This window comes from Rhinolophus hipposideros (assembly GCF_964194185.1).
Source record: "Rhinolophus hipposideros genome assembly, chromosome: 9".
In the NCBI taxonomy this organism is placed as follows: domain Eukaryota; kingdom Metazoa; phylum Chordata; class Mammalia; order Chiroptera; family Rhinolophidae; genus Rhinolophus; species Rhinolophus hipposideros.
Window position 1 is genome coordinate 21,820,149 of NC_138055.1, and position 26,797 is coordinate 21,846,945.

General features: G+C 37.0%; 1 protein-coding gene across 2 annotated transcripts; it reads left to right on the plus strand.

Annotated features, from left to right (window-relative positions):
• Positions 1 to 858: 858 nt before the first annotated feature.
• On the plus strand, positions 859 to 26,389 carry LTA4H (leukotriene A4 hydrolase). 2 transcript variants are annotated; one of them, XM_081059843.1, is made up of 19 exons: positions 859 to 1,120; positions 6,452 to 6,582; positions 8,177 to 8,297; positions 9,509 to 9,577; positions 11,204 to 11,308; positions 12,432 to 12,484; positions 14,859 to 14,931; positions 15,190 to 15,330; positions 16,183 to 16,206; positions 16,658 to 16,728; positions 17,201 to 17,312; positions 17,886 to 18,030; positions 19,000 to 19,103; positions 19,506 to 19,576; positions 21,533 to 21,587; positions 22,377 to 22,472; positions 24,518 to 24,600; positions 25,276 to 25,380; positions 26,108 to 26,389. In XM_081059843.1, the coding sequence occupies exons 1-19, from the start codon at positions 962 to 964 to the stop codon at positions 26,223 to 26,225; spliced, it is 1,836 nt and encodes a 611-aa protein (XP_080915969.1). In that variant the 5' UTR covers positions 859 to 961; the 3' UTR covers positions 26,226 to 26,389. The 2 variants fall into 2 exon arrangements, with proteins under 2 accessions (XP_080915969.1, XP_080915970.1); XM_081059844.1 differs by lacking the exon at positions 24,518 to 24,600 and having other exon boundaries at positions 877 to 1,120.
• Positions 26,390 to 26,797: the final 408 nt, after the last annotated feature.

Genomic DNA, 26,797 nt, shown 5'->3' on the forward strand with positions numbered 1-26,797 from the left:
ATCCTACAGGCAAGTCATCCATCGGTCCTTCTCCGCCTTTTCCCGTACCTGACGGCGATGCCCCCGCTCTGCGTTTCCCTCGTGGCCAGTGCACACTCGTATCGTAGGACTCTCTCGTGCCAGAATATTGAAATAATCTTCCTAAATTTGCAAGATGGGAATGTTGGCTTATTTCGTTTAGATCTCCAAGGCTTGGAAATGTGCATAATAAGCTGTAAAAAAACAAAAACAAAAATTCCTGCTGAACCGACAGAACTGAGCTTTGTTACCGGGTTGCCAACACGACAAACCAGCAATAAAACACATGTTAAAACGTAAACCTTAACAGGTAAGATTCCGTCACATTAGCTTTTACATTTGTCGAATATTTTCATTTTCACGTTTAGGAAGAAAAAGCCTGCGTGCCTCCCCGTCGGGGAATCGAACCCCGGTCTCCCGCGTGACAGGCGGGGATACTCACCACTATACTAACGAGGAACTACACGAACGAAGGTCTTCTGTATAACCTCTTATCCCTTTTCACCCTGCCCAGACTGCTACATACACTTGTAAATGAGCTGATATTTTTCTATTGCCATTACTATTTCTACCGAAATGAAATAGAACTAAAATGCAAACGTTCCGTTTCATCTCCCCACTCCACTTATTTACGTCGCTGTCACTCGCCTCTTCCGACTCCTCCAGCTTCAGGAGCAATCTCGGTCCTCCACCCTCCACCCCTCCACGCGCACTCCCAAGGTGCACAGCTCACGCCCTGCCGCGCTGCACTACGGAACCTGTAGTTCCACCCGCGCCATTCCCCACGCTCCTCTGACCTTAAGAAACTTCCTTTCCCGGCGGGCGCCGCGAATCCCTCCTCCTGTTCTTTATCTGCCTCCTTCCACCGCTCGCCTCTCAGTCGAGCAGTCTGGCAGCTGGATGTTGGTGTACCGATCGGTGTACCGCAGGACTCCCGGGAGCCATGCCAGAGATCGTGGATACGTGCTCCTTGGCCTCTCCGGCTTCGGTCTGCCGGACCAAGCATCTGCACCTGCGCTGCAGCATTGACTTTACTCGCCGGGCGCTGACCGGGACCGCCGCGCTCACGGTCCAGTCTCAGGAGGACAATCTGCGGAGCCTGGTACGGTGGGACGGGCGCCCAGTGCCCGCCTCTTCCCCAGCCACCGGCCTCTCGTCCCTCACCCTGCTGCCGCCCCTTCCCAGCCCCGCGCCCGGGTCTGCTCCTGCATCCCTGGTGCTCCTCTGCAGCCTCAACCCTTATTCTGCACCTCCTCCGTAGCCCCCTCGCATTTCTCCGCGCCCTCTTCAGCCCCACTCGCCCTACTGCGCCCCCTCCCTAGCTGACTTACGCGTCTGCATCCTTTCCCCCACCCGCTGCGGGTACTTCAGTGTCTCCCTCCTTCCCCCCAGGCTCCCTGGGCACATCCTGGTGCCACATCCACGCCGCGCTCCTCACCCAACTCTCAGATTTCATTTGCCAACGAATCCCCTCCACCCCCACAATGTTGGTTCCCAGCGGTAACACCCCCAGCGGTAACACCCCCAGTGGCCTCCCCGTTTCCTCGTCCTGGAGCCCTGAACTCCCTCCGTAGGCCCCAGAGTGCGTCCAGTTCCCAGCACACCTTCTTCAGTCCACATTCTCATCCAAGCCTGGGGCCCATATCCTGCAGATCCCTGATCCCACCCACTCTTCCCTCCCAGGCGCCTATATTTCAGCCGGCAAGTCTGCGGGATACGACCGATCGCCCTCCTCCCTCAGTCTCCCCGCCAGTTGTTCTCAAACCCTTTAGGATTCCCTGACTCTCCTTTCCGCCCTGCTTCGGTGCTACCAGCCTCCACTAACTCGAGATGCAGCTCTTTTTCTCCAGGGTCATGGTCCTTCCTACCTTTGATTCTTTCTTATCACTCTTCGAATAATTTAAGGACGGGTGTGCCATTCAAGCTTTCTAGGGATGTCGCAATACAAATGTATTAGTAGTTGGTTCCAAGGAGTAAGTAATTACTGTGCTTCTTAGAAAAGATGTACTTCGACAAGCTCTGGAATTTTATTAAATTTTTTTTATCTGTATAACAAAACCTGTTTACAGTGTTCTTACTCCAATTGCCTGATGGTATTTGGATTGTACCTTTCACCTGAAGAATTTCACAGGTATGCATTTTAGAAATAAGAGGGACAAGAAAAGACCAGCTACAGTGTATTTTGCATAAAGTAATGTGGTGATATCTACTAAAGTTTAAATGAGAATTTGTAGTTTTCATTCCTTTTCTTACTTGTGTAATAGGTCTGTGTTTTGAGTTCATTAATATGAACAAATATAGCACATTACTGTTTTTCCTTTAACATTTTGCTAGACTAATTCTGATTTGAAAAAGAGATTGACTCCTCTATGTATTGATATGTAGTCACCAAAAGGAAGAAAATAAATGTAAGTATTATAAGCAAGAAGGTAACTATTTCCTTGTAGGTTGTACTTTGATCTTCTTGAATATCATGTTACCTTTTAAGATTTACCTCTGCTCCATGAGTAAGCAAGAGTCAGGAGGCTTAAATTTGAAAAGAATGTCCCTTCAGTGTCCCAATCTAAAAACCTGGAGATTGTTTTTACAGTCCCAAAATCTAGAGAAAACATTTAAATTATGATTTCTGGTTGGCATGTCTGTCTAGTAAATAGAGCCTGGAATTATAATAATGTTAGGTTTTATATAAGGAAGCCTAGTTGTAGTACAGTGACATCTCTTATAATTGTTTGCTCATTTGTAGCAATAACCTGAGACCAAGAGTTTCATTTTATTTAAAGTTAGCTTATTTCCACCACTAGGTTATGGACTCTTGAAGGGAGTCCATATGATGGTGTTTCATGTCTCTGTGTAGCTCAGGTTCTTAGTATATAGCACCTGGCATGTAGAGAACACGCAAAAGTTTGATGAATTAATGAATGAATTCAGGTAGAAAGCAGTGCCTAAGCTTAATATGGGTTGCACTGATAATACTACTGAGTATGTCTTAAGATGAGATGGCATCATACCTCACCACCATCCACTGAGAGGACCAGTGCTGGGTGTTCTTTCCTTCTCCCATTCTTGTCCATGATCCTGGTGAATGCTGAAGGAACTCTAATACTAATTCCCAGCTTCTCTAAAAATCCTTTTAAAGCGTTTTGTTATTTGCACTGAAGTTTAGTACTCATTTGTGATAACTTTCAAGTATTTGTTTCTTTTATTGAAATTATATTGAAATTTTCAACTTTTTAGGTGTTCTTTCAGTTAGTGACTCAAAGAAGGTTTTAATAGCTTGGCCAGGATCATAAGTGGCAGAAGTCAGGAGTTGAACACATCTTTCTGACTGCACTAAGTAAATGGCTGAGCTGGGAATCAAATCAAGGTGTTTTTTTGGTTTCAGTTTTGGTTATGACTCATAACCTTATGGTTTTTTTCATTACAGCACCCTACAAATAGCAACTAGAAAAATGTAAATAGAGACATAATAATGAGGCATAACACTTTTTTATTTAAACCCTGCTTTGTTGCAGAAAGAATTTGAGACTGCTTAAAACAACATGTGCAGTTAGGACAAGATTAAAAAATAATGAAAGAATTTGTAGCAAGAGAGAATCAGGATAGGAGAAGCAATATACATGGTGGAAAGCCCTAGACACAAAACCAGCAGTGGGCCCCAAGATTTACGTGAAACTTCCCAGCAAACTCCCCTGTGCAAAATGGGAATCAGTTATATAGTCCATGGCAACTGGCCAGCTGCTTCCGGTGTTATTCAAAGAGGATACTGTGAGATATGGTAAATTATATCCTTAGTAACTTCCTACCATTAGTAGGACCGTTTCTTGTAACTACATACGGGTATCTTAGCCTTACACATAGTTGGTGCTTAATAAGTATTTGTTGAAAAATACTAATTCCAACTCGTCAGGTATCCAGTTTCTTTTGCTTTTCTTTCTTGTTACTATTTTTGATCACTGTTTAATAACATTTATCAGTGAAACTTGAAGGGGAATTCTTAATTTGGGAATGACAGCTGACGCTTAGGACTTGAGATATACAGCTTAAACATTGCATTTTCTATTTTCTCTTGGTCCAGGAGTTCATATATTGACACCTACTCTTTTTCAGGCACTGTACTAAGCCCTGGGAATGCAAACCTAGTAACATTCTCTGTTATAAGAACTCTTAGTCTAGTGGAGAAAACAAATTATAACACAGCACAATAAGTACTGTAGGAGAGAACTGGGCCAACTACTATAACTAGTAGAGAGGATATGAGAACAATAGTCATAATAATAACCTGACTCTTCCGATTCTGAACAGATTTGAAAAGTTTAGGCCATACAGAAAATAGAATGTGTTCCATTGGGAAATGATCCAATTAATTCTTCCGTGTGGTTATAAGAGCAGTATAAACATGAGTCGTTATATACACAGATATTCAAATAAAGTTTTTAAAACAAATCAGGTATTCAGAAAGAGATTCTAGAATATGAAGGGACAAAGGAGTAACTCTCTTAATAAAATAAACCTAATAAAACCATGTATTGTGAATACGCAAGTGCAGGGAGATAAACCAGTTCGACTAAGCTAGAGCAAGGGCAACAGTCAACAGACCCCCAAAGGAGAGCAACCTGAAAGAAATAATTGTCCATTAGGACGCAAACAGATGGTACTCATGACAAATCTGGCTGCTCTTAAAAAAAAATATTAAACCAGGATGGAAATTTCTTCCCAACCAAATAGTGTTGATTCTAGAGAGGTGAGAATCAAATTAATGATTACCCTGTGACTTTTCCTGAATTTATTGCCCACAGTTAGTGAGTATAAAAGAGAGGCAATGGCCTTCTAACTCCCCATGTTGTTCCAGCCCAGATTTCAAGGAAAAGATGTTACAGGTAGGGAGATCAGATGGTAGGCAGTTCTAAGGCAGGACCTGACCTACAGTGGTGGTAGAAAGAAAGAAAAGAAAGTATGAGGACCGTGTGAAAGAAAAACTTGTTAATTGGCTGTGTGGGATCAGAAAGTGGGACCAACTGTGGATTACTTGAATGTTTCAGACTTTGAGTACCCTTGACCAAATGGAGAAATCTGGAGAGAGAGCTGATTCAGGGGACATAATGGTGGCTTCATTTTTAGAATTTTTAGAAGCCTGTTGAATATGAGGCAATCTTTCCCATGGAAATGTCAAGTAGGTAATTAGATCCAGCTGAAATCCTGGGAAAGGGATGCAACTGTAGAAATAGACAGATAGTCATCAGCACAGTGGTATTAGTTGACAATATGGACATGAGTGAGAGGTAGAAAGTGAAGACTATGGTAAGAAAATCTAAGGACCAAGGCTGGAACATATGGACATATCCATATTTAGGAGTTAGAAAGGAGAGGGAAGAAAAAGCATTAGACATGTAGGAGAGCTATATATGGATAAAATCAAAGCCAAGGAAATGACTTCAAACAGATGCTGTGGTCCATAAAGGCTATGAGTGGACAGAGGTCAAACTTATTGAACAGAAAAGACCTGTCGATCAAAAGGTTTACCCTTTCACCAACAGAGGAGCTAGAAGCCAGATGAAGAGCGGGAAAGGAGAGGTTGATGAGGAAGTGGACACAGCAGCCATAGATTGCCCTTGGAGTTTAAGAAAGGAAAGAGAAAAATGAATAGTTATCAGAGTGAGCAGATGGATCAACTGAAGTTTTAAAAATAATATGGGAGGCTTGTTTAGGCAGTCATATGGTAAAGATAGGTTGAAGATTCTAGAACGAGAAATTAGTTCATAGATAATGAAAGTGTATGGTGTCTAGGGCTTAGTCAGAGGGTTTTGGGGATTGAAAATACTCATATTTGCTGCCACTCCCTTCCTGCCAAAGCACTTGTCTTTGATCGGCCATCAGAAGTAGATATGCTCTCCCACTCCTCCATAGGATTATTTGTTCAGAGTTGCCATATTAAGTTGGGCTTTTTCTAGATACACAACAGCAGTGATTATAGTCTGTTTATCTGGCTAACAAGTACCAAGGTTTGTTTTAATTTTTGGATATAGGGAAGTACCTAGGAGTTGGACTATATGAATTCTAGGAAGAAACATATGGAAGACATATTGAGGAGTTGTGATGAAAGAAACTTAAGTTATAGATGAATTTTTTCATAGCACAGAAGTTTTAGGAGACAGAAGCAAAAGCGTTTTAATTTAGATTTGACTTTTACTTAAAGCACAAAATTTATGTGACTATCCCAGAATTACTTAACAACATATATGCAAATCTTAGAACCCAAAAATTTTCAGGAAGCTTAGTCCCAAGAGATGGCACCTATGCTAATGTTTGACTCCTTTAATTCCTGTAATTTCACTCTGTATCTTATTCTCCCTAAGCCACTAGTTCTCTGTAACCATTGTAGTTAACCTATATCTATTAGTTTTCTTATCAATGAAAAATATTAATTTAATTCTAGATTTTGGATACAAAGGACCTTACAATAGAAAAAGTGGTCATCAATGGACAAGAAGTCAAATACGCTCTTGGGGAAAGACAAAGTTACAAAGGATCTCCAATGGAAATCTCTCTTCCTATTGCTCTGAGCAAGTATGAATGTTATCTTTCTCTTTTATAGCTGAATAATGGGGGAAATATATTTTTAATTAATTTAGACATTTTTTTCTTTCCTATTTTTAGTTTGTGTGTATGTAGTAATTGGTACACTACTCCTACAGATATGCTATTCAGATTGAAGCTTGTATAAAAAAATTGTATTAGGTTGGTGCAAAAGTCATTGCGGTTTTTGCAATTTTTAACCTTTTAAACCGCAATGACTTTTGCACCAACCTAACATGTTCTTAAGATACTAAAGAAATTCTTTGTATGAAATACTCAAGAATAGGACTTTTGATAACTGTTACTTCTCTACTCATCATTTTACTACATAATATCTAGTAAAATGTGACGGTGAGAGCATGCCATCTTGAGGCATTTCAGGATCACCTGGGAAGCTTTTACAAACTGCACTGTTTTCATCTTTACCCCAGAAGCCAGCCATTAATAAAATTCCATTTTATTAATGGAATAATAACAATGACAACATAGAACCATTTCTGTGTAGCAATCTTGAGATAAGAGCTTTAGATGCAAACTTATTACCTAATCCTTACAGTAACTGTATGGGGTATGATCTGCATTTTACACCTGAGGAAAGGGAACCTCAGAGAAATGAAGTAACTTATTCAAGAAAATAATAGCCAGAATTGTCATATTGGGAGCATATCCCATTCCTCGATATATTGGGGAAGGCAAAAGGGTAGAAAAACCATTGGCCTGGAACAAGGACAATCTACCCCCATCTTTCAGTAGCCAGTGTTCTCATACATTCTCATCCCACTTATGAAAAAGAAAGGAAACATCCACATCATTTCTGAGGTAGATATCATTAACCCCTTTCTACAGATGAAGAAACTACGGCTTAAGGAGGTGCAATAATTTGCCCAAGTTCACAGCACCAATAAGTGGTAGAGTCAGGATTCAAATACAAGCACAGCTGCTAGTCTCCAGAGCTTTTGCTATTTCCTCTTTATCAGTGCTGCTCAAATTATCCCTGCGAAGGACCAGTTTTTGTTATTTCCAATTCATCACAGACTGATACTTTTGTAAAATGCAATACAAATGAAATACTAGGATTAAGAGACTAAATACTCATTGTTTTTTATCACTAGGTCCCACAAACATAAAAATTACTCTAAAAGTTTCTAAAAGCTTATTCTCAATTTCTGGACTCATCCAGTAACAGTTTGCAGACCAGCACTGCTCTCTATTGCTCTGGCACCCATTACTGTGTTTATCGAAGGGCCAAAATGATCTCTTCCACTTTCCCACTATCATAAAAGATGGCATGGTATCACAAAGTGAAAAATGCATATGACACACAGTGGGGTATTCAGCTAATACTGGTTCCTGTTTGGGCTTTATAAGGACTCAGCCTGGTAGAGTGAACACCTCGGCTGGCATTCAGGTAGGAACGTGAGAGGCAAACTTACCCACTTAGAATGCTAAATATCCTAGAGCTTACTCTCAATCAGTAACAAGGCCTCATAAAATATTATTTATATTATTCAGTATATGTATTATGAATTTAAATTTTAGTTAGATTGAATTATACTCTACTAATACATTTATTTGTTTTATATAGAAATCAAGAAGTCGTTATAGAAATTTCTTTTGAGACATCTCCAAAATCTTCTGCTCTTCAGTGGCTCACACCTGAACAAACTTCTGGGAAGGAACATCCATATCTCTTTAGTCAGTGCCAGGTAAAAAAGGATTCGGAATGATTTATTATTCCCAGCTCATGAAGCTGAATGAAGCAAAGGGAACAGCGGTCTTATGGATACATGGGTCTTAGCTAAGATAGCATTTTAATTTGTCTTACATTGTAAAAACAACATATATTTTTATTTGTATCTCTCACTATTAACACTTTCACATATTACTTTAAAAAAAGAAACTTCCTTTAATTTGAAAACATGTCTACCTAAATTGGACTATAAAAGTCATATTTCTATTTATAGCTCCAGCACCTAGCACAGAACTTGACATAGATTGGGCATTCAATAAGTGGTCATAAAATGAAAGGAAAATATAATAAAACAAAATATGTACTCATTACAAAAATTGCAAATAATAAAGAACTGGAAAGTGAAAGATCAGATGTTCTAATTCTCTCCAGACACCATTGCCCAGAGGTAACCACCACTGAGTTTGGTGTATAGCCTTTCCAGATTTTTCTTACACATTTACAAATGCATATATTAGGTAAATATATGAAATGTACCTTTAAAAACAATATGATTTAAACTCTTTCTGTTTAAAAACTAAGAATAAACCACATAATTAGAGATAACCTGTCACAAAGATAAGGATCAAACTCTCTTCTGAAAAAAAAGAAACCTAATTCTGTTAGATTTGCTGCAAGATAGAAACATCAAGACTCTAACAACATTTCCCAAACTGTGTTCCTCGGAACACTGGTATCCCATTAGAGGTTAATAACTATATAACAGAGAAAAATGGGTTTCCTGTTCAAATAAGTGTGAGAAATCAGGCCAGTTTCTTTACAGAAGGTCTTTTCAGAACCTTTAGGAGGCCAGTGTTCCTGGACAGGGATGTTGAATGCGATGGTTCCCAAACGTATTCCACCAAATAGCCCTTTGTTCTCAGGGTTCCAAACAGCCTCTCACTGGGCACTGCTATTACTCAAAGCCCAGAGCAGGAAACACTGCTTAACACCGCTTCATCCTTCAACTGAAATAGGAGTGTTAACCACGCATTAAAATGGAAAATCAGATTTTTTAAATCTACAGATCGATTTTTGCTACTTTAAAAGATCCAAAGAAATGTGAGATGTATTTTTATTTTTAAAAAGAATGTGTCTAAAAACAGTGCTGCAATTTTAATGATTTCTGAGTGACTTGGTTTCTAAGAATGGGAATAGCTGTTTCTTTTTCTTTCTCCCCCTTCCCAGGCTATCCACTGCAGAGCAATTCTGCCTTGCCAGGACACTCCATCTGTGAAATTAACCTACAGTGCAGAGGTAAATACCACACATTATTTGCAGAATTAAATGATCCCTATACATAAATGTGGTATAAATGATAAGCAGAGCTAATAATTAAATTTTTATAGATGGAGATATTTCATGTAATTACATTCTGCCTGAAATATGGAATAAAGAAACTGTGGGCCTCATTTTGAATTTCTGTTTTAAAGGCAGCCTTGAATATAAGTATAAAAAAGGGAAATGAGTACCGTTCTGATTTTAAAAGGAATGTAGAATTCTGGACCTAAAAACAAGAATTTGGGAACAATTTGTTTTTCACTTTTAGAAGTTGGCATTTACAGGGTTAAAAGTTCTATAATGCACTCTATAGCCTTATAAACATCTGTTTAGGTATTCTAATGAGCATATAGTGTAGACTTGTCTGCATACATTTCCAGCTTTTTCTTGTCATAGTTACTACTAGGAAAAGGTGGGGTATAACTAATAAATAAATTCTATCCCAGACGCCAGACCTTCGTAGACCACGTAAATAGAATTGAGGACCAATCTGTATTTATGGGGCCTTCTTGATTCCCAGATCACCCCACAGCCTAACTATACCTAGTGTGGTACTGTAGAAAACTCCACTTGGAGACAAAGAATCTCAGTTTCTGGGCTCTTCTCCATTACTCAGGAACTGCATGACCTTGGGCGAGTCTTAGGACCTCACAACCTCAGGCGTCTCACCTGTATAACATATCGCTGGGTAAATGAGGGGAGGAAGCAGAACCAAAATGTTTCCTGAACACTTTTAGCGCTAGGATCTGGCGTTGCTATAGCACTTGGTTCTGGAGCTCCTGATTCTGTGCCTGCCACAGTAATAGCTTTGAGTTACTGGGCCATGCAAGATAAACATGAAAGTGGCACTTACTGGAATGGATGCTTGCTAGATCACTAATGTTCAGAGGATAGTCCTTGATTCTGGCATTTATTAGAAACAAAACTTGCAGAATCATGGAGCTAGGGTACACATTTAAGTGACCACATAGATTGTCATAAGTGATTTCTAGTGAAAATTATTTCACGGTTCTTGGCAATAGTTTTAGTGTCTCACAATTATGACCCTTAAAAAGTGCTTCTATTTTTAACTCCCAAGTTTATGTTTTAAGTATAAAATTGCTCAAAACTGTATTCTCTGTCCTAGAGTGAATAGACATCCTTTTGAATCTGTTTTGGGGTGTAGAGGGGTATGGGGGTTGGTGGCTACCATTGCCAGACATGGTGCTAAGCGGATCTTCTTAGCATGTTTATATTATTTATTCTTTGCAGCAACCCTATGAAGTATTGCTCTTGTTTGATAGAGAAACTGAAGCTCAGAGAATTATTTGCCCAAGTGCATGCAGTTAATAAGTAGCAGAGCTGGGATTTTAACCTGGTTTCTACCAAATGCTCTTAATATGGATGGATGAATGGATAGGTAGATATTTCACATTCGTTTTTAAAGAAGTCAGTTTTACATATTGTTAATTCTATTTATGAAACTGACACATATGATCTTATTGGGTTCACAGTCTATTATACAGATAGTCACGAAGGGGAGAAAAGGGTTTTTTTACATAAGTAGTCAAGATACATAGAACCTTTTATTTATAACTGGAAATGACTCATCTTCTCCATTAGGTATCTGTCCCTAAAGAACTGGTGGCACTTATGAGTGCCATTCGTGATGGAGAAGCACCTGACCCCGAAGACCCGAGCAGGAAAATATACAGATTCAGCCAAAAAGTAAGATCTTAGGGCCTAGATTTTCATTTTCATTGGCAGTGAACTACAAATAGTTTTATCCATCCAGAGAGCAAAAGTTCTTTTGAAATATTTCAGAATTTAGAAATCAGCTTCTGTGTTGCTTTCGTCATTTTTTTTTTCTTTTGTGCTTTTAAAATATGTTCTCCTACCTACAGTGTTGTATTGAAGAAAGAGGTTGCTGGATAGACATTGTAGGGAGTGCGCCAGATCCCATTTTTCCTCATCCCAGTTAGTAGTGGGTTTCCTGTCCCTCTAAATTACACTGTCGCCTGCCCTGGGACCAGAATGTGGTGTGGTTGTTTAGTGTTTACAAATGGAAGAGCTGTCTTAGGCCAAAAAAGCACTCTGTTACAGTCCTTGAAGTTAAAATTTCTATGTAGCTGGTGTTAGGTTGGTGCAAAAGTAATTGCAGTTTAAAAGGTTAAAAATAATTGCAAAAAACTGCAATTACTTTTGTACCAACCTAATAATTTGACTTGTATCTTTGACCTTTAATGAGTGTGTGTGTGTGTGTGTGTGTGTGTGTGTGTGTGTGTGTGTGTTTATGTATGCTTTCTAAATCAACTTCCCTAATATATAACATGTAATTGAGCCACGGTGGACAATGTAGCTTCCACCCTAGCTTGAGATTCCAAGCTCCCAAACCTTCAGCATCCTCTTATTGCTGGTTTATTTTATATGTTTTTCAAATATACCAGGAATGGTTTAAGAAAGGAATTAAAAAAAAAAAAATTTAAGTCAAGAGGAAAAAACAAGAAACCTAAGAGAAAAGCACAGTTGCCTTATTATAAGCTAATTTTTGAGAAATGCTGAAAATGTACCTTGTAATATTATGTGCAATCATGTTTTTCATATTTCAGAAGCTTTCCTTCCTAATGAAATAAAAGGGAAATAGATGTTTTGAAATGTTTTACATCACAATTTTGAACTATTTTAGCCCTTAAAAATGAGAACTATTTGAGAAGTACAAAAGGAAAGTAATTCATACAATATCTGGAGATTTCAAAAGGAATTCACTTACTTTTAAATACACACTGAATTACTCTGTAACATTTTCAAACACTAATTTGAGCATGTGATGTGTTTTGTTTGCCCCCTTTAGGTCCCAATCCCCTGCTACTTGATTGCTTTAGTTGTTGGAGCTTTAGAAAGCAGGTGAGCTTTTTGGACAAATTTTGAGGTTGATGAAAAGATCAAACCTCAGGCATCTTGAACCTCTGTCTGGATTAATTGGTAGATCATTTGTGTATTTCTTAAGATATCAAGTTGACAGCTCTAGAAAAATTCAAACCTAATTATAAAATGTAAGTAACAAATTAATTTTAAATTTTTAAAACTCTTTCCCAGTCACTGACTGCTAGATTTTTCCAAGTATTATAGAACGAGCATGTTCTAAACTTTAGTTAGTGACCTGGATTCTAATGTAAGCTTAAATAAATCACTTCTCATCACCTCCATTCCATCCTTGAAATTATGTCTCCCTATCTTGCCTCTCCTAGGGTGGTTATGTGAAATAAATGAGATAAAATATATTAAAGCTCTTGGAAGCCTATAAATATTAGAGAAATATAAGATTTTATTAAAATTTTACCAATAGAGTGCCCTTCCTTCTTAAGTTTTTTGTTTGTTCTTATTTCTAAACCACTGAACATTTAGGTTCCTATAATAATCATATTCTTTAAATTGACAGAAATATGGATGTGAGAGAGAAGTCAGGCAAACAGATTCCGATTCCAACCCCAACAATTACTAACTACATCCTCGGGCAACTCACCTCTTTTAAGTTTCTTTTTTCACCTGAAAACGAGAAATAATATTTACTTCAAAGGGTTTTTGTGAGGATTAACAGACCTAACATATGTAAAGTTCCTGGCCTATGGAGAGACTCACTAAATGATAATTGTCACCGCAGCTGACAACTAAAAGGTTTTATCATGTACCAACTCTGAGGCATTATCCCATTGAATCCTTGTAATTCTATGGAGTAGATACGATTACTTTTTCCCATTTTACCAGTGAAGAAACTGATGCTCAGTGAGTTTTAGTAACTGCCTCATAGTAAGAGTCACGTGGCAAGGAAATGTCAGCGCCAGGACGCAAACAAACCGAGGTCATCTGAACACATGAAGCATAGCTCTGCGCTAGCTAGTGTGGCAGCCTCTAACCACCTGAGGCTTCAGATGTGCTGTTAAGTGTAAAATACACACTGGATTTCTAAAGACTTAGTATGAACAAACAAATGTAAAATATTTCACTCGTAATTTTTAATGTTGATTACATGGTTGAAATGATAATATTTGGATACATTGGGTTAAACAAAATATATTATTAAAATTAATTTCATCTGTTTCATTTTGCTTTTTCAATGTGGCCACGAGACAATTTGAAATTACATATGCACCTCACGTTTGTGGCTCTCATTAAATTTATGTTGGATAAGACTAGTTGCCGCCACTACTCAGTGTGGTCTACAGACCAGTAATTTTGTCATCACCTGGATGTTGCTTAGAAATGTAATTTCTTAGACCCTGTCCCAGGCCAGCTAAAACAAAACTTGTGTTTTAACAAACTCCCCAGGTTATTTTCATGCACATTAAAGTTTGAGAAGCACTGCCTTAGAGTCCACGGCCTCTCTGGGGCAGGATACCAACGCAAGACGTGGGATTTTTTGTTACATAAAATTTTTTTAATGAAATTTGAATGAAAAAATATTTTTGAGTTCAGGCTCTAAGTGATATGTAGGTCTATTTGTTTCCTCCCTTTTGAATTGTGGTTAAAAAAAAAGACATAAAATTTAACATCTTAACCATTTTTAAGCATACAGTTCAGTAGCATTATATATATTTACATTGTTGTGAAATAAATCTTCAGAACTTTTTCATTTGTGAAACCAAAACTATACCCTTTAAACAACAACTCCCCGTTTCTATCTCCTCCTGCCCCTTGATAACCACCATTCTACTTTCTGTTTCTATGAATTTGACTACTTTAGATATCTCATAAGTGGAATCATAGAGTATTTGTCCTTTTATAACAGGCTTATTTCATTTAGCGTAATGTCCTCAATCCATGTTGTAACACGTGACAGGATCTTCTTCCTTTTCTGTTTGCTCTTTTATATAACAATGTTCAGCCTTTAAGTGTATAACAAAGTTTACATCGACCCTGTTCTGGAATAATCTCTTACTGAGCCTCAACTGGGTTTCTACAGTTATGAGATTGAGGGAGGAAACTAGTTGCCCAAAGGTCTTAACCATAAGCCAGTAAGTTAACCTTTGGAGGCACTTTTGGAGGTCTCAGTTTTTATTTAGCCCAGACTGGGCCTCCCTACAGTGCTTCATATCTATTGCTGCATTTGCAACAGTGGGTTTGTGTCTCAGAGAGGCCTTTTAACCTTCCTCCTACCCCGTAAGCACATGGTAAATCACACTCCTATTGTAAGGATTTTGTACAGTATTTTAAATCTTTCCTAGAACCAGGTGAATAATTTGCCTGAATTTCTTTCTTATTAGACTTTTTAATTTTGCAGGCAAATTGGCCCAAGAACATTGGTCTGGTCTGAGAAAGAGCAAGTGGAAAAGTCAGCTTATGAATTTTCTGAGGTTGGTCATATACTCACCCATTTTAATAACTGTGGTAGACAGTTGTTTTAAGATTTTGATTATGAAATGCGATGGTGTTAAGTGACATGGTAAAAGAATCAAATATGTGTTGTTTTATGTGAATTTGCATTTGCTACATTTTTTGTATCCTTTTCATTTAACATAAGCATCATTAACCTTCATAGAAAACAATATATACTTTAAAGAAGTTTATTATAATGATGAAGACATACAAATATATATGCATTCATTTTCCAGACTGAATCTATGCTGAAAATTGCAGAAGATCTGGGAGGCCCATATGTCTGGGGGCAGTATGACCTTCTGGTTCTGCCACCATCCTTCCCTTATGGTGGCATGGAAAACCCTTGCCTCACCTTTGTAACTCCTACTCTGCTGGTAAGTGCCAATATTTCTTCATTTGAAATTGAGTTCTCCTCAAACATAAACCCAGATATGACGAACCTTAGACTCCTAATAATATTTTTAAAAATCTTTTATTGATAGAACCCTTGTTTCTAATTTTATTGCTTATTGTGGTTTTTACCATCCTCTCCTTTTACAAAAGAAAACAATTTGGCCATTTGGGAGAAAAGAATGTTATGTACAAGGTGTTTGGGGATATTAGGGATGGAGGGGCTCCATAACACCAATCCATTGATGAATTATGTATCCAGACAAAGAAACTACACTGTTTACACTTGGCATATAGGTACTGGTAAAAAACAAAACAAAAAAAAAAACCCACCTCAGTTTACCATGTAGAGGAGAGGATTAGGCAACAGTTTATCGCTATATTTTATATGCTGTTGTAAGGTACCTCAAATCCTTTCTAGAACCAAGTGAATAATTGATTAGTAACTAAATAGGTAAGATAAAATACATCATAGGAGACACTATAAATTGTGGGTAATAGATAGAAAGAAGGTAAATAAGGGTAAATAAGGTCAGATATAAAAAAATGGAAGTAGGAGAAATGTTTCCTGGAAGTTAGAGACAAGTACATGGGCCCGCCTGGTATTGAAAAAAATTCTCTAGGATGAGGAAGAGAAAGAATTATGCTGTTTTTGAGTCCTGCATTTTTTTTGTTTTATTTTCTTAATACATGTCTCTTTTGAACTCTTTGGAGTGCCATGTAGAAGTACAGTGAACCATTAATGCCAGAATACTCTATCTTGTTATAGGTAGTCTTTTGAGAGACATTCTGTACTTTGAGAACTGAAATACTAAGGTATTTTTTTTCTTTTTTAGGCAGGTGACAAATCACTCTCCAATGTAAGTTAAAAATTTATTGTGTTGGTCTTACCTTCAAGAAGTATTAAGTCAACTGATTTTAAAAAATCCATTATATTATGTCGATACGGTTTTAAAAGATAACCAGAGGATTTTTATTGCAAGACATTATTACATTAACAATTAGATTCAACAGATTTAAGAACATTTTATGGTTTGATCTCTTCCTATGTTCACGAAATATTTTTTAATGGAGTGATGTATTCATTTAATATTTTCTACATGATATTTTGTTTCTAATTTTTTAAATATGCAAAAAATTTTTGTCTTTGACTAAATTATTATTTTGATGGATGAGTAACTCCCTGAATCTCTCAGTTAATACTAAAAAAAGTACAATGTGAAATTGAAAGAATTAGAATGCTTACATAATGAGTTATTTTAGAGTAAGGTAATCAACTTGACTACTAATCACTTCCATTTTTTCCTTTAGGTTATTGCACATGAAATATCTCATAGTTGGACAGGAAATCTAGTGACGAACAAAACTTGGGATCATTTTTGGTATGATTTTTTTTTTAATTGGTTCTTGTTATTGATTAATTTCATTCCCTGCTTCCTACCACTCTGAATTTTTTCTTGTGTACATTTTTTCTTTGATACCATCTCTTTGATACAAAGGGATTTTTATTTTTTTAATGCTGCAACGCTTGCCACAGTGTTAGGTAGAGTAGAGGTAGTCAGTTTATGCTTGTTATTTACTTCCTGATAGAGTCACAATTTAGGACATGGATGTGTAAAACCAGAAGCATGGCTTAATTTTCCCTGCTGCTATCTGCTGGGCCAGACTTTCCATTATTCTGAATTAAATGTAGGAAAGCCACCTATGCAGTCTGCTTTGACTGTACTGTACTTATGCTTTATAATTGGGGCTTTCCTTTAAGAAAAGCCAAAACCAAAATATCTTGTTGATTAAAATGACTTTTTCTCTTAACTATGTCACTGTTTTTTTGTTTTGTTTTGTTTTGTTTTTCAGGTTAAATGAGGGACATACTGTGTACTTGGAACGTCACATTTGTGGACGATTATTTGGTGAAAAGTTCAGGCATTTTCATGCTCTGGGAGGATGGGGAGAACTACAGAATTCGGTAAATGAGTCATACCTTTAAAATCAGTCATCCAAAGTTGTATAGGTGTTCAAAAATTTAGGTTTGAAACGCATCTTTCCTAAGTAGCAACACAAAAATCATTTTTACAGGTGTGGAAAATCAAGCAGATTTACAGGTGTAGAAAATCAAGCTGGTACAATATTCTATTGAACCCTAACCCTAAATGTGTTCGTGACCAGTCAGATCCATTGGATCTTTGCAATTAAAATAGTCAATTACTGTATTTGAATTTTATTTGGTATATTTATGTCATTTTGATGTGCTCTCTCCTGAAAGCTGAATTTGCTGAGCAAGCGTTGAAATATTTTTCTAGCCTTTTATAAGACTAAAGCCTGTTATTGGGCAAGAAATATCATAAGTAGCCTTTCCATTAATAGAGTTCCAGCAATTTATGTTAACATATCCTACAATTTTCAGTCTCTAAGTTTGCATAAGTTCTAGACTCCCCTACAGTCATGCCACTGAATTAAGTGGCACTGAATGAAGTAATGCTTCCTTCTTAGCTTATTCGCAAATGAAATCAGAACATTCATCTGATTTTGTGTCTTGCAGATAAAGACTTTTGGAGACACCCATCCTTTCACCAAACTTGTGGTTGATCTGACAAATGTGGACCCCGACGTAGCATATTCTTCAGTCCCTTATGAGAAAGGCTTTGCTTTACTGTTTTACCTTGAACAGCTTCTTGGAGGACCAGGCAAGTCGTTGCATTTTCTGATTTTTTTTTTTAGGGTAATATGAAGAATAAGGAAGAATTTTAAACTGTTGTTTCCATTGTGTTCTTCCAATTCATTCTGTATGTAGCTACTGAAGAAATCTGTATCATTTTCTAATGTTAACGCTCTATTTAAAACTTGACTGATGGATGAGTTTGAAATTGTGCTGTTTGACTTTAAAAAGAAAAAACACCACTCATCAGCATTTTAAAAATTAGAAAAATACTATCTACTCATTGAAAAAATTTTGTGTGGTGTAGAAGTTTATAAAAGTAATAAGTGAGAGTCCCTCAGCCCCTTTCCACTCCTTAGGGTAATCTCTGTTAGCACTTTGGTGTGTTTGGGTCCAGATCTTTTTCTAAATATAAATGAACAAATAGACAAACAAATATATATACTTATTTTAATTACAGAAAATGGATCACACTATATATATATTCTACATTTGTTTTTTTAATTCAATATTTCACATGCATCCCTCCATATCAGAACATACAAATCTATCTTATGCTTTTTCATGCCATCAGAATATTTCATTATATAATTGTGCTGAGTTATGTCACATTCCCCATTGCTGGGCATTTCAGTGTTCTCCTTTGTTAGACTTCAAAGTCGCATTCTCATCTAGACCCATTCTGCCTGGCCAATCTTATTTTTCTCCTTCCCAGTTGTACTAGGATCATTGCTTTCAGAACGTGTGCTTTATTCCATTTCTGTATTATCCCTTACCTGTAATTAGGATTTATCTTCTCCCTTTCACCAAATTACATATATTCAAGTCCAACTGAAATCCTACCTCCTTTTTAAAACATTCTTCACTCCTAAAGCCCTTATTGGTTTCCTTCTTCTCTGAGTGTTCTTTGTGGTTAACAGTACAATACCAAGCACCGAAAAAAAAGAAGTTAAATAACTACCATTCCATTAATAGACTTTTTTTTTTAAACTCTTAGAGGTTTTCCTAGGATTTTTAAAGGCTTATGTTGAGAAATTTTCCTACAAGAGCATAACCACTGATGACTGGAAGGATTTCCTGTATTCTCACTTTAAAGATAAGGTTGGCTTTTAAAAGCTTTATTATTTTTCATGCCCAGTATATCTTTATTTAATAGCTATTTGTTAGGCTGATTTGAATTAAGAGTCCATCTTTCATTGTATTTTTTCCTATTCAAATTGTGATCTCAACAACATGAAGCAATGTGTAGAATTTCCCTATTTCAGAGAGATCTGTATAGTGTTTTAGAAATTTATTTTTTATATGTACTTAATTTTCCTATTTTAATTATTTAACAGAACACGATTAATATAAATTTATTTTCAAAAAGATTACTTTGAAATTATCTTGACATGTTAGTATAGATAAAATTATAGATTTGAGGACCTAAAAGTCTATATTAGATTTTTTTTTTCAATAGAAAAGATTGTTCTGTAGCAAACTGGGTGTTCTTACTGTTCACAGGTTGATATTCTCAATCAAGTTGATTGGAATACCTGGCTCTACTCTCCTGGACTGCCTCCTGTAAAACCCAAGTCAGTACTTACTCTGTTAATGGTTTCTTTCTCATTCTCCTAAATCCAGAGAGCTCCTCAAAATATCTAAAAGGGTTTTATGCCTTCCTTAAGCTCTTACTAGTTAGTGAGAAGAATAGAGTTCTTATGTAGGTGTTTTTGAATCAACCCTGAGGTCAAAAGGAAAATATGATATTATAGATATAAATTAGTTCAATTTGTTGCAAGTAATAATTGAATGCCTCCTTTCTACACAAGGATGGTGAGAGATAGAGAAGAGTAACATATTGCCCTTTCTTTGAAAACCTTTGCAATAAGGAAAATAACGTAAGTATTATGTTAATCATTGTAACAGTGTCATAAGTTATCATCCCATTTCCAGAGGAGGCAAATGAGGCTTAGCTAGGTAAAGTGTCTGCCCCAAGGTTACACAGCAAGTAAGGAATTAGATTTGAGATTCAAACCCTCCTATATAGTGCCTTTGAAACTAAACACCTTTCGCAATCAGGGACTGGAATCTTGGTCTTCCACGAGTCCTGTGAGGATGCAAACTGCACGTTCCAGCCAGGAATGCTGTTCCTTCCATGTAGAGTTACCCTTTACCCAGTTAATTCCAATCTCAGCTCTAGACGCGCTGCCTCGGGGATGTAGTCCTTGACCTCTGTAACCAGGTCAAGTCTCCCCTTTAGAGTTTCTCAGTGCTCTGTATTGCCTCTTTGTAGCTGTTGCCACAGTAGTAATTTTACATTTATTTGTGTGATTATTAATATATTTCTCCTTTACTACATCAAAGCACCATGAAAGCAGGGCTCATATCTGGTTTTGCTCATTCCTTTGTTTGGGACTTTGCCATAAATAAGAGTTGCTTTCTCTCCCTGGACTAATCCCAACCTAGTTCTTTTCCTTACAATAGCAGGAAGTTTCAGGACACCAAGAAACAGATCAGCCACTGTACTATCATTCCTTTTGAAATCAGTGCTAAGTAATGTTCTAGATGAATGTGATTTACTGCCTGAGAAATCCAGGACCTCTGATCCCACTTGATCTTAAAGACAAACAAAGGGTTTGCCTACAGTCCACAGCCTGACGACTTCATGAAAATAAACGGGCAGTTGACTCAAAGAAGGTCACTGCTTTGACCCCTTTATTATCTCCTCTAGGGCGTACACTCTCTTGAATTAGGTTCAATGGCAACTTCTAATCAAAGCTTACTTCATTTAGGCCCTAAGGACAGATACCCCTCTGTTCTCTAATAGAAACGTCTCACCGAAAACAAACGTGATGTACAGACAGAGGACAATGCTTTGCAAGAATTTCGCACATATTACATGGTCTTTTCCATTGTTGTAAAACATATGAGTTATTTATTTTCTAAGGTGAGAACAAACGAAACTTAGTGTAACTTGCTCGGCTTAATGGTCAAAGTTTATTTCCACTTTTGTCTGAACAAAGAGGAACGAAATCATCACAGGACTTCCGTCACCCAAGGGTCTTGCATGACACCAGTATTTCCCCTGCATCTAGAACAGTGCCGTCACATAAGTGCTCACAGATTTGTTGGATGGTTAGATGATTGGAACAGCGGAATGGAAGATCCCTGAGAGCAAGGACTTCATGTTGTTTATGTGTTGTCCCAAGTGCCCAGATCTGCTCCTGTCACACTACGTGTGCTCAGCTGAGTCCCAGCTACTTCAGCACGCACTAGTGAAGCTTATACAGTCTTGGCGGAGATGTTTTAGCATTCTCTCCAAAGGATAATCAGATGTCTCATTAATTTGTTAATTCCTTGGATTTCCAAGTTAGATGACACCTATAACATGTAAGTCAGGTAGAAGATTTCCTATTTCCATCATTCTGGAGTTCTTTATCTTTATTTTAAAAGAACTTTGAAATTTAAATATGCTCTGTAACTTCAAAATTTCATTTATGCAAAAGAATTTATTTTTATAAAATTTAATGTTTTTTTTGTCATTGCAGTTATGATATGACTCTGACAAATGCTTGTATTGCCTTAAGTCAAAGATGGATTACTGTGAGTAGTATGGTTTTTGACTCCTTGTTTTGATTGTATCTATATGTCTCTACCTATGAAGGAGGTGAGGCCCAGGGTTGTGGGAATTTTACTCATGAATTCATGTATTTGGAAAGGCTAATTGTAAGTCAAGTTTCTCCAAAGTGATACCATACCAGCTCCCAATGTGTAGTTAAGTTTAAACAAGTAGACGTTGATGGTTCTGATTTTTCTTGCTGCTCTTCCTCTCTTAAAAAAAAGTATGCAAAATGATTTGCATTTTCCCTTTTTTCTTTTCCTCATAAATCTTTTATAAGCTACTACTTCAAATATAGCCATTACACATACCAGATAAACCTAAAATGATCTTGGGTGACCACTAATGCCAACTGTTAGGGAAGAATTGAGGCATTTTTGTTCTGTCAGTATTATTGTTCACGTCTAAGAAAATAATGAAAAATTTAGGAATGATTCTTGTTTGGGGAAGAAAAAGAATTTTCCCTGTATCCTCTGAATTCTTAGCTGAGATCCCTGTAATAAAAGACAGACTAACGTGGATGGTATAAAGGATGTCAAAAGTTTCCTCCACTCTTACTATTAAGAGTCTGATTTTTCTTAATGTAGATTTTAGGAGTCATAGTGACACAAGCTCAGAAATATTAAAGTAGCTGAGGCTTAAACTTATTTTTTACAATTTTATGCATTCTTGTATTTCCGTCTTTTTCTTAATTTTTACTTCTATGTCAGATAAACCAATAAATATTATTAAATTGTACATGAATGGAAATAACCGGGTAACATTTATCTTAGGCCAAAGAAGATGATTTAAATTCCTTCAACTCAGCAGACCTGAAAGATCTCTCTTCTCATCAGTTGAATGAATTTTTAGCACAGATGCTTCAGAGAGTAAGTACTACCTGAAAACATTAGCAATTAGAATGGGCAGAAAGGCACAGTGTTTATATCGGACCTGACTTGGAAAACAATATTAATATGGAAACTAATGGAAAAAACATTTATAAAATTCATTCATTTACTGAACATTTGTTGAATGCCTACTATGTTTAGTATTGTGCTGAATATAAAAACATATAAGAAAGAAATACACCATGTCCTCAAAAAATTTACAAAGCTAGTAAGATCACACATGCAAAATTTAGCAATAAAAGGAGGTCTATTTTAGATATCACTTGAGAAAAACTTAATTAGTGAAGAAGGACTCCCACTTGCGTGATCGAGGAAGGATTGTGGAGGAGTGAAGCTTTGTTTGAGCAGAGCAGTGTCAGCAGGGAGGGAGAAGTTCAAGTTGGAGGGAGCAGCAGGTGCCGGAGCGCGCCCCGTGTTGCAGGAGTAAGTCGTAGCTCTGGTAACGAAGTGAATGAAGATAACACTAGAAAGTCTGGTCGGGTCAGATGTGGTAAGTCTTGAATGCTAAGAATTTTAGATTTTATTCTAGCCCATAGGAACGGATGTAATATTTTGAACGAGAGAGTCATTTGAGGAAATGGTGGTTATGAAAACCACTCTTTGGGTAGTGTGAAGGCTGGATTGACATGAGGCACGCTGGTAGAGGAGTTAGTTGGGAGACTCAAAGGAGTGCAGGATATGAGGGACAGGGCTGGTGGGAAAGGAAAGAACAGGACAGATGAGAGGGAGACTACATGGAAAGCATAAGGTTTTGTGAATGACTGGATTAGGGGGTTAACAGGAAAGAGTCCAAACCAATTTTAAGGTTTCAAACCCAAATAATTAAAAGAATATGTGAAACTGAAAGGAGATGCTGCCTTTTGAGAGGGAGACAATGGCTGAGTATTACTACATGACAGGGAGCTCTTAGGTCTAAGGTCCTTGAGATGGATGGAGAAGCCTTTGAACAGGATTTTTTATGGAATCAATGCAATGGGATTTTAAGGCAACGGGGCTCTTCGAGGATCACTATTTAGCGCATCAAATCATCACAGTTGCATAAATGTCTGTAGCACTGCCATGTGGCTTAGGATCAGGAAGAAAGAAAACATGATGCGATGACTCAGGAACAGGAATGGTAAATACTGAGGGAAGTAGGGGAGCCTAGGAGGTGACCTTAACCAGCGGACCTACCAGGGTGGGACTTGCAGTTTAGTTGAAACTAAATAGTTTGGGAAAGGTCTAGCCATCACTGAGGGACAAGATGGTTAGTGAGTGCAGAGTAAGAGTTTCGTAAGATGAGGTTGTGGCTGGAAAGGAGAGTTACCATCTACCTCGGCCTGCACTCCATAGGCACCTCCGACTCTACTTGTCCAAACTGAGCTCTTCTTTCTTTTCTTCACCCAAACTTGTTCTTCCTGTTAGCATGGGTTAAGATGTGCCCAGGAGGTTTATGAAATTGGATATAGAAATTTGTGTTTATATGGTAAATACATATTTTATTTCCCTAGGAAAGGGTCCATATTATTTGTCAGATTCTGAAAGGGGTCTGTAATATAAAAGTTTAAAAACTGTTATTTTGTAGGGATATTGATAATTTAAAAGGGATTTCAGAGAAAATACACCAAGACAAACCTGGGGGGGGGGTAATTAGTGAGAAAAAAAATCAAGGAACTGTGATTTAATCTGGAGAATGGGATAAATTTAAAATAGATAAGGTATAAGAAAAAACTTGAAAAACTCTGGAAAGTGTCTGAAAGTTAATATTTATATATACCAAAAAGTCTGAGGAGAGTAATTCTCATTTAATTCTCTATGTACCCGGCAAATTAAATTATCATTTTGCTCCCATTAGCACATCCTTACCCAGAATAAATTTGCACAAATTTTTTTTGGTGTGCATTTGTTTCTTTTATTTTTATCTAACTTACTTCTCTATTACAAAATATTTAGGATTTTAATCTGGCTAAGAATTTCTCTCCAGCTCCTTTCTTCCAAGGAATCCTGTTGAAATGATACATTATACGTTTTTATTTTGCTCTTAGGCACCTCTTCCATTGGGGCACATAAAGCGAATGCAAGAGGTGTACAACTTCAATGCCATTAACAATTCTGAAATACGATTCAGGTACATCATTTTAACTTGTCTCTGTGGAAGAAAGTGGAAAACTAGTTTAAAAGGTGGAGAAAGGGAAAGCAAAGTATGAGGCATACATGAGTCTTGAAAAATCCTTGTCCAATGTATTGCTTCTATATAATTATAGTGTTTTTTAAGGAATAGTTGCAGTATCGATAAGATGATAGTATTAATCTCTTTATTAGAATTTGTTCTAAGCTTCTCTTGCCTTTTAAAAATACTAGAATTAAGGATTCAATGGTAAATAGGCATTCTTTCACAACTAGCCAAATTTACTCTGAAATGGGAATGTTAATAGTTAGAAATCTTTGATTCTGTTATGTGATTAATCTTTCTTAATTCAGATTTGTAGTGTAAGGCTTAAACCAAAGTTTAATTCCTTCAGAAATTGCACATATAAGGTACATGAGCACCTACATAATCCAGACCTTTTAAAACGTATGATCTTTTAAAAAAGAACAAACTCCTTCCTCTTCCTTTTCTTCTCCAATTGTTAAAATATATATATGTCTATATGAGATTCTCAAAATAAAGACATAATATAGTGCACAGTGTAACTATAATGGGATTATTCATCATTACAAAAGTAATTTTCAGGTGTACCTGTCATATCCTGCCTCTTCCTCCTCGTTTCCTATCCCATATCCCCTAAAATCCTCCTTTCAGATGGTTACGGCTCTGCATTCAATCGAAATGGGAGGAAGCAATTCCTTTGGCTTTAAAAATGGTGACTGAACAAGGACGAATGAAGTTTACACGACCCTTATTCAAGTAAGAACCAAATCAAACTATGCTTTGAATTCATATAAAGAATGGGGAAGAAAAATCTGAAATGAATGTTCTTATTGTTGTTAAAACACTTTGTACAATGCAATCTAAAAAATAATACATATTTTTACATTTGTTAAAGATTATAGGTATAATTTTGGAATAAGAATTAACACTTCTAAATATTTAAAATTTGGGATAATTTCATTAGTATTATCTATGGATTACCTAATATGGGCCAAATAGGGTTAGACACTGGTGAAAAGGAAATAAATCGAAGACAATCTTATACACACAGAAAAAAAGAACAAACTTTCTTTGAAACAGAAAGATCACACAGAAAGATCTTTAAAAGCAAGTAGAAGATAATTGGTGGGTGGGCATGGTCTAGAAAAGAGTCTGAAGTTAAGTGCAAGAAGAATTGAGCAGATAGCAGATAAAGCCAAACTTTTTGATCTAAATGTTGCAATGAGGTGGAAAGGTAGGTTGCTTGACATATAACAAAGGAATGCTTGAGAAAAGGAGAAAAAGTTGTATCTTGAATATTTCAGTGAAATTATTTTGACTATGGATTTGATAGGAATTCCAAAAAATATATAACCATGACATAAACACTCACGTTAATCGGTTTACTTTTCATTTACTTCACAAGTGTAATAAAATTTGCCAAAATAAGTCACTATCCATCTTTCTTCTTTCTTTCTTTCTTTCTTTTTTTTCTTTTTTGCAGGGACCTTGCTGCCTTTGACAAGTCCCGTGATCAAGCCATACGTACCTTCCAGGAGCATAGAGCAAGTATGCACCCTGTGACCGCCATGCTGGTGGGGAAAGATTTAAAAGTGGATTAAGGACCTGCCTGTTGCTGATTTCAGACATTTTTCTTTTTGAAATTGAATTCATAAATAAATATAAAACTCAGCTCATATTGTAACTAAAACTATCTTTTTTACTTTTGGCTCTTTATTGTTTTGTCAGTGATTTTCATAAATAAAGCTGAGTTACCTTCCCCCCGCCCCACGCCATGTTTTTTATAAAGTGAATTTTAGCACAGTTTAATCTTTTGATTCACCAATGTAAAATCTTCAGTTTCGTATTTATTTTCTCCCATGATGGTCACAAAATATGTCAACTTATTATTTACCTGTGAAGTTCTTTCATTTGAATCTGCTATGCACCAAAAATTCAACGTGATTAGGGTTTTGCTTTTTAAATAACCTTAAACATGAACACTCAGTTGGATTTGCTCGTCACCTAGCTGGTGGGCATAGGATGACCTCCTTTACCACAATGTATAATAAACTCTAGTGGGAGCACTCTGCTCCTTGTGCCTGGATCCACCTGCAGATCCATGGGACTGGTCCTGCTCTCCTGTCCATTAGCGTCAGGCGGCCGCCCTGAACAACAGTACGTCCCATCAGTC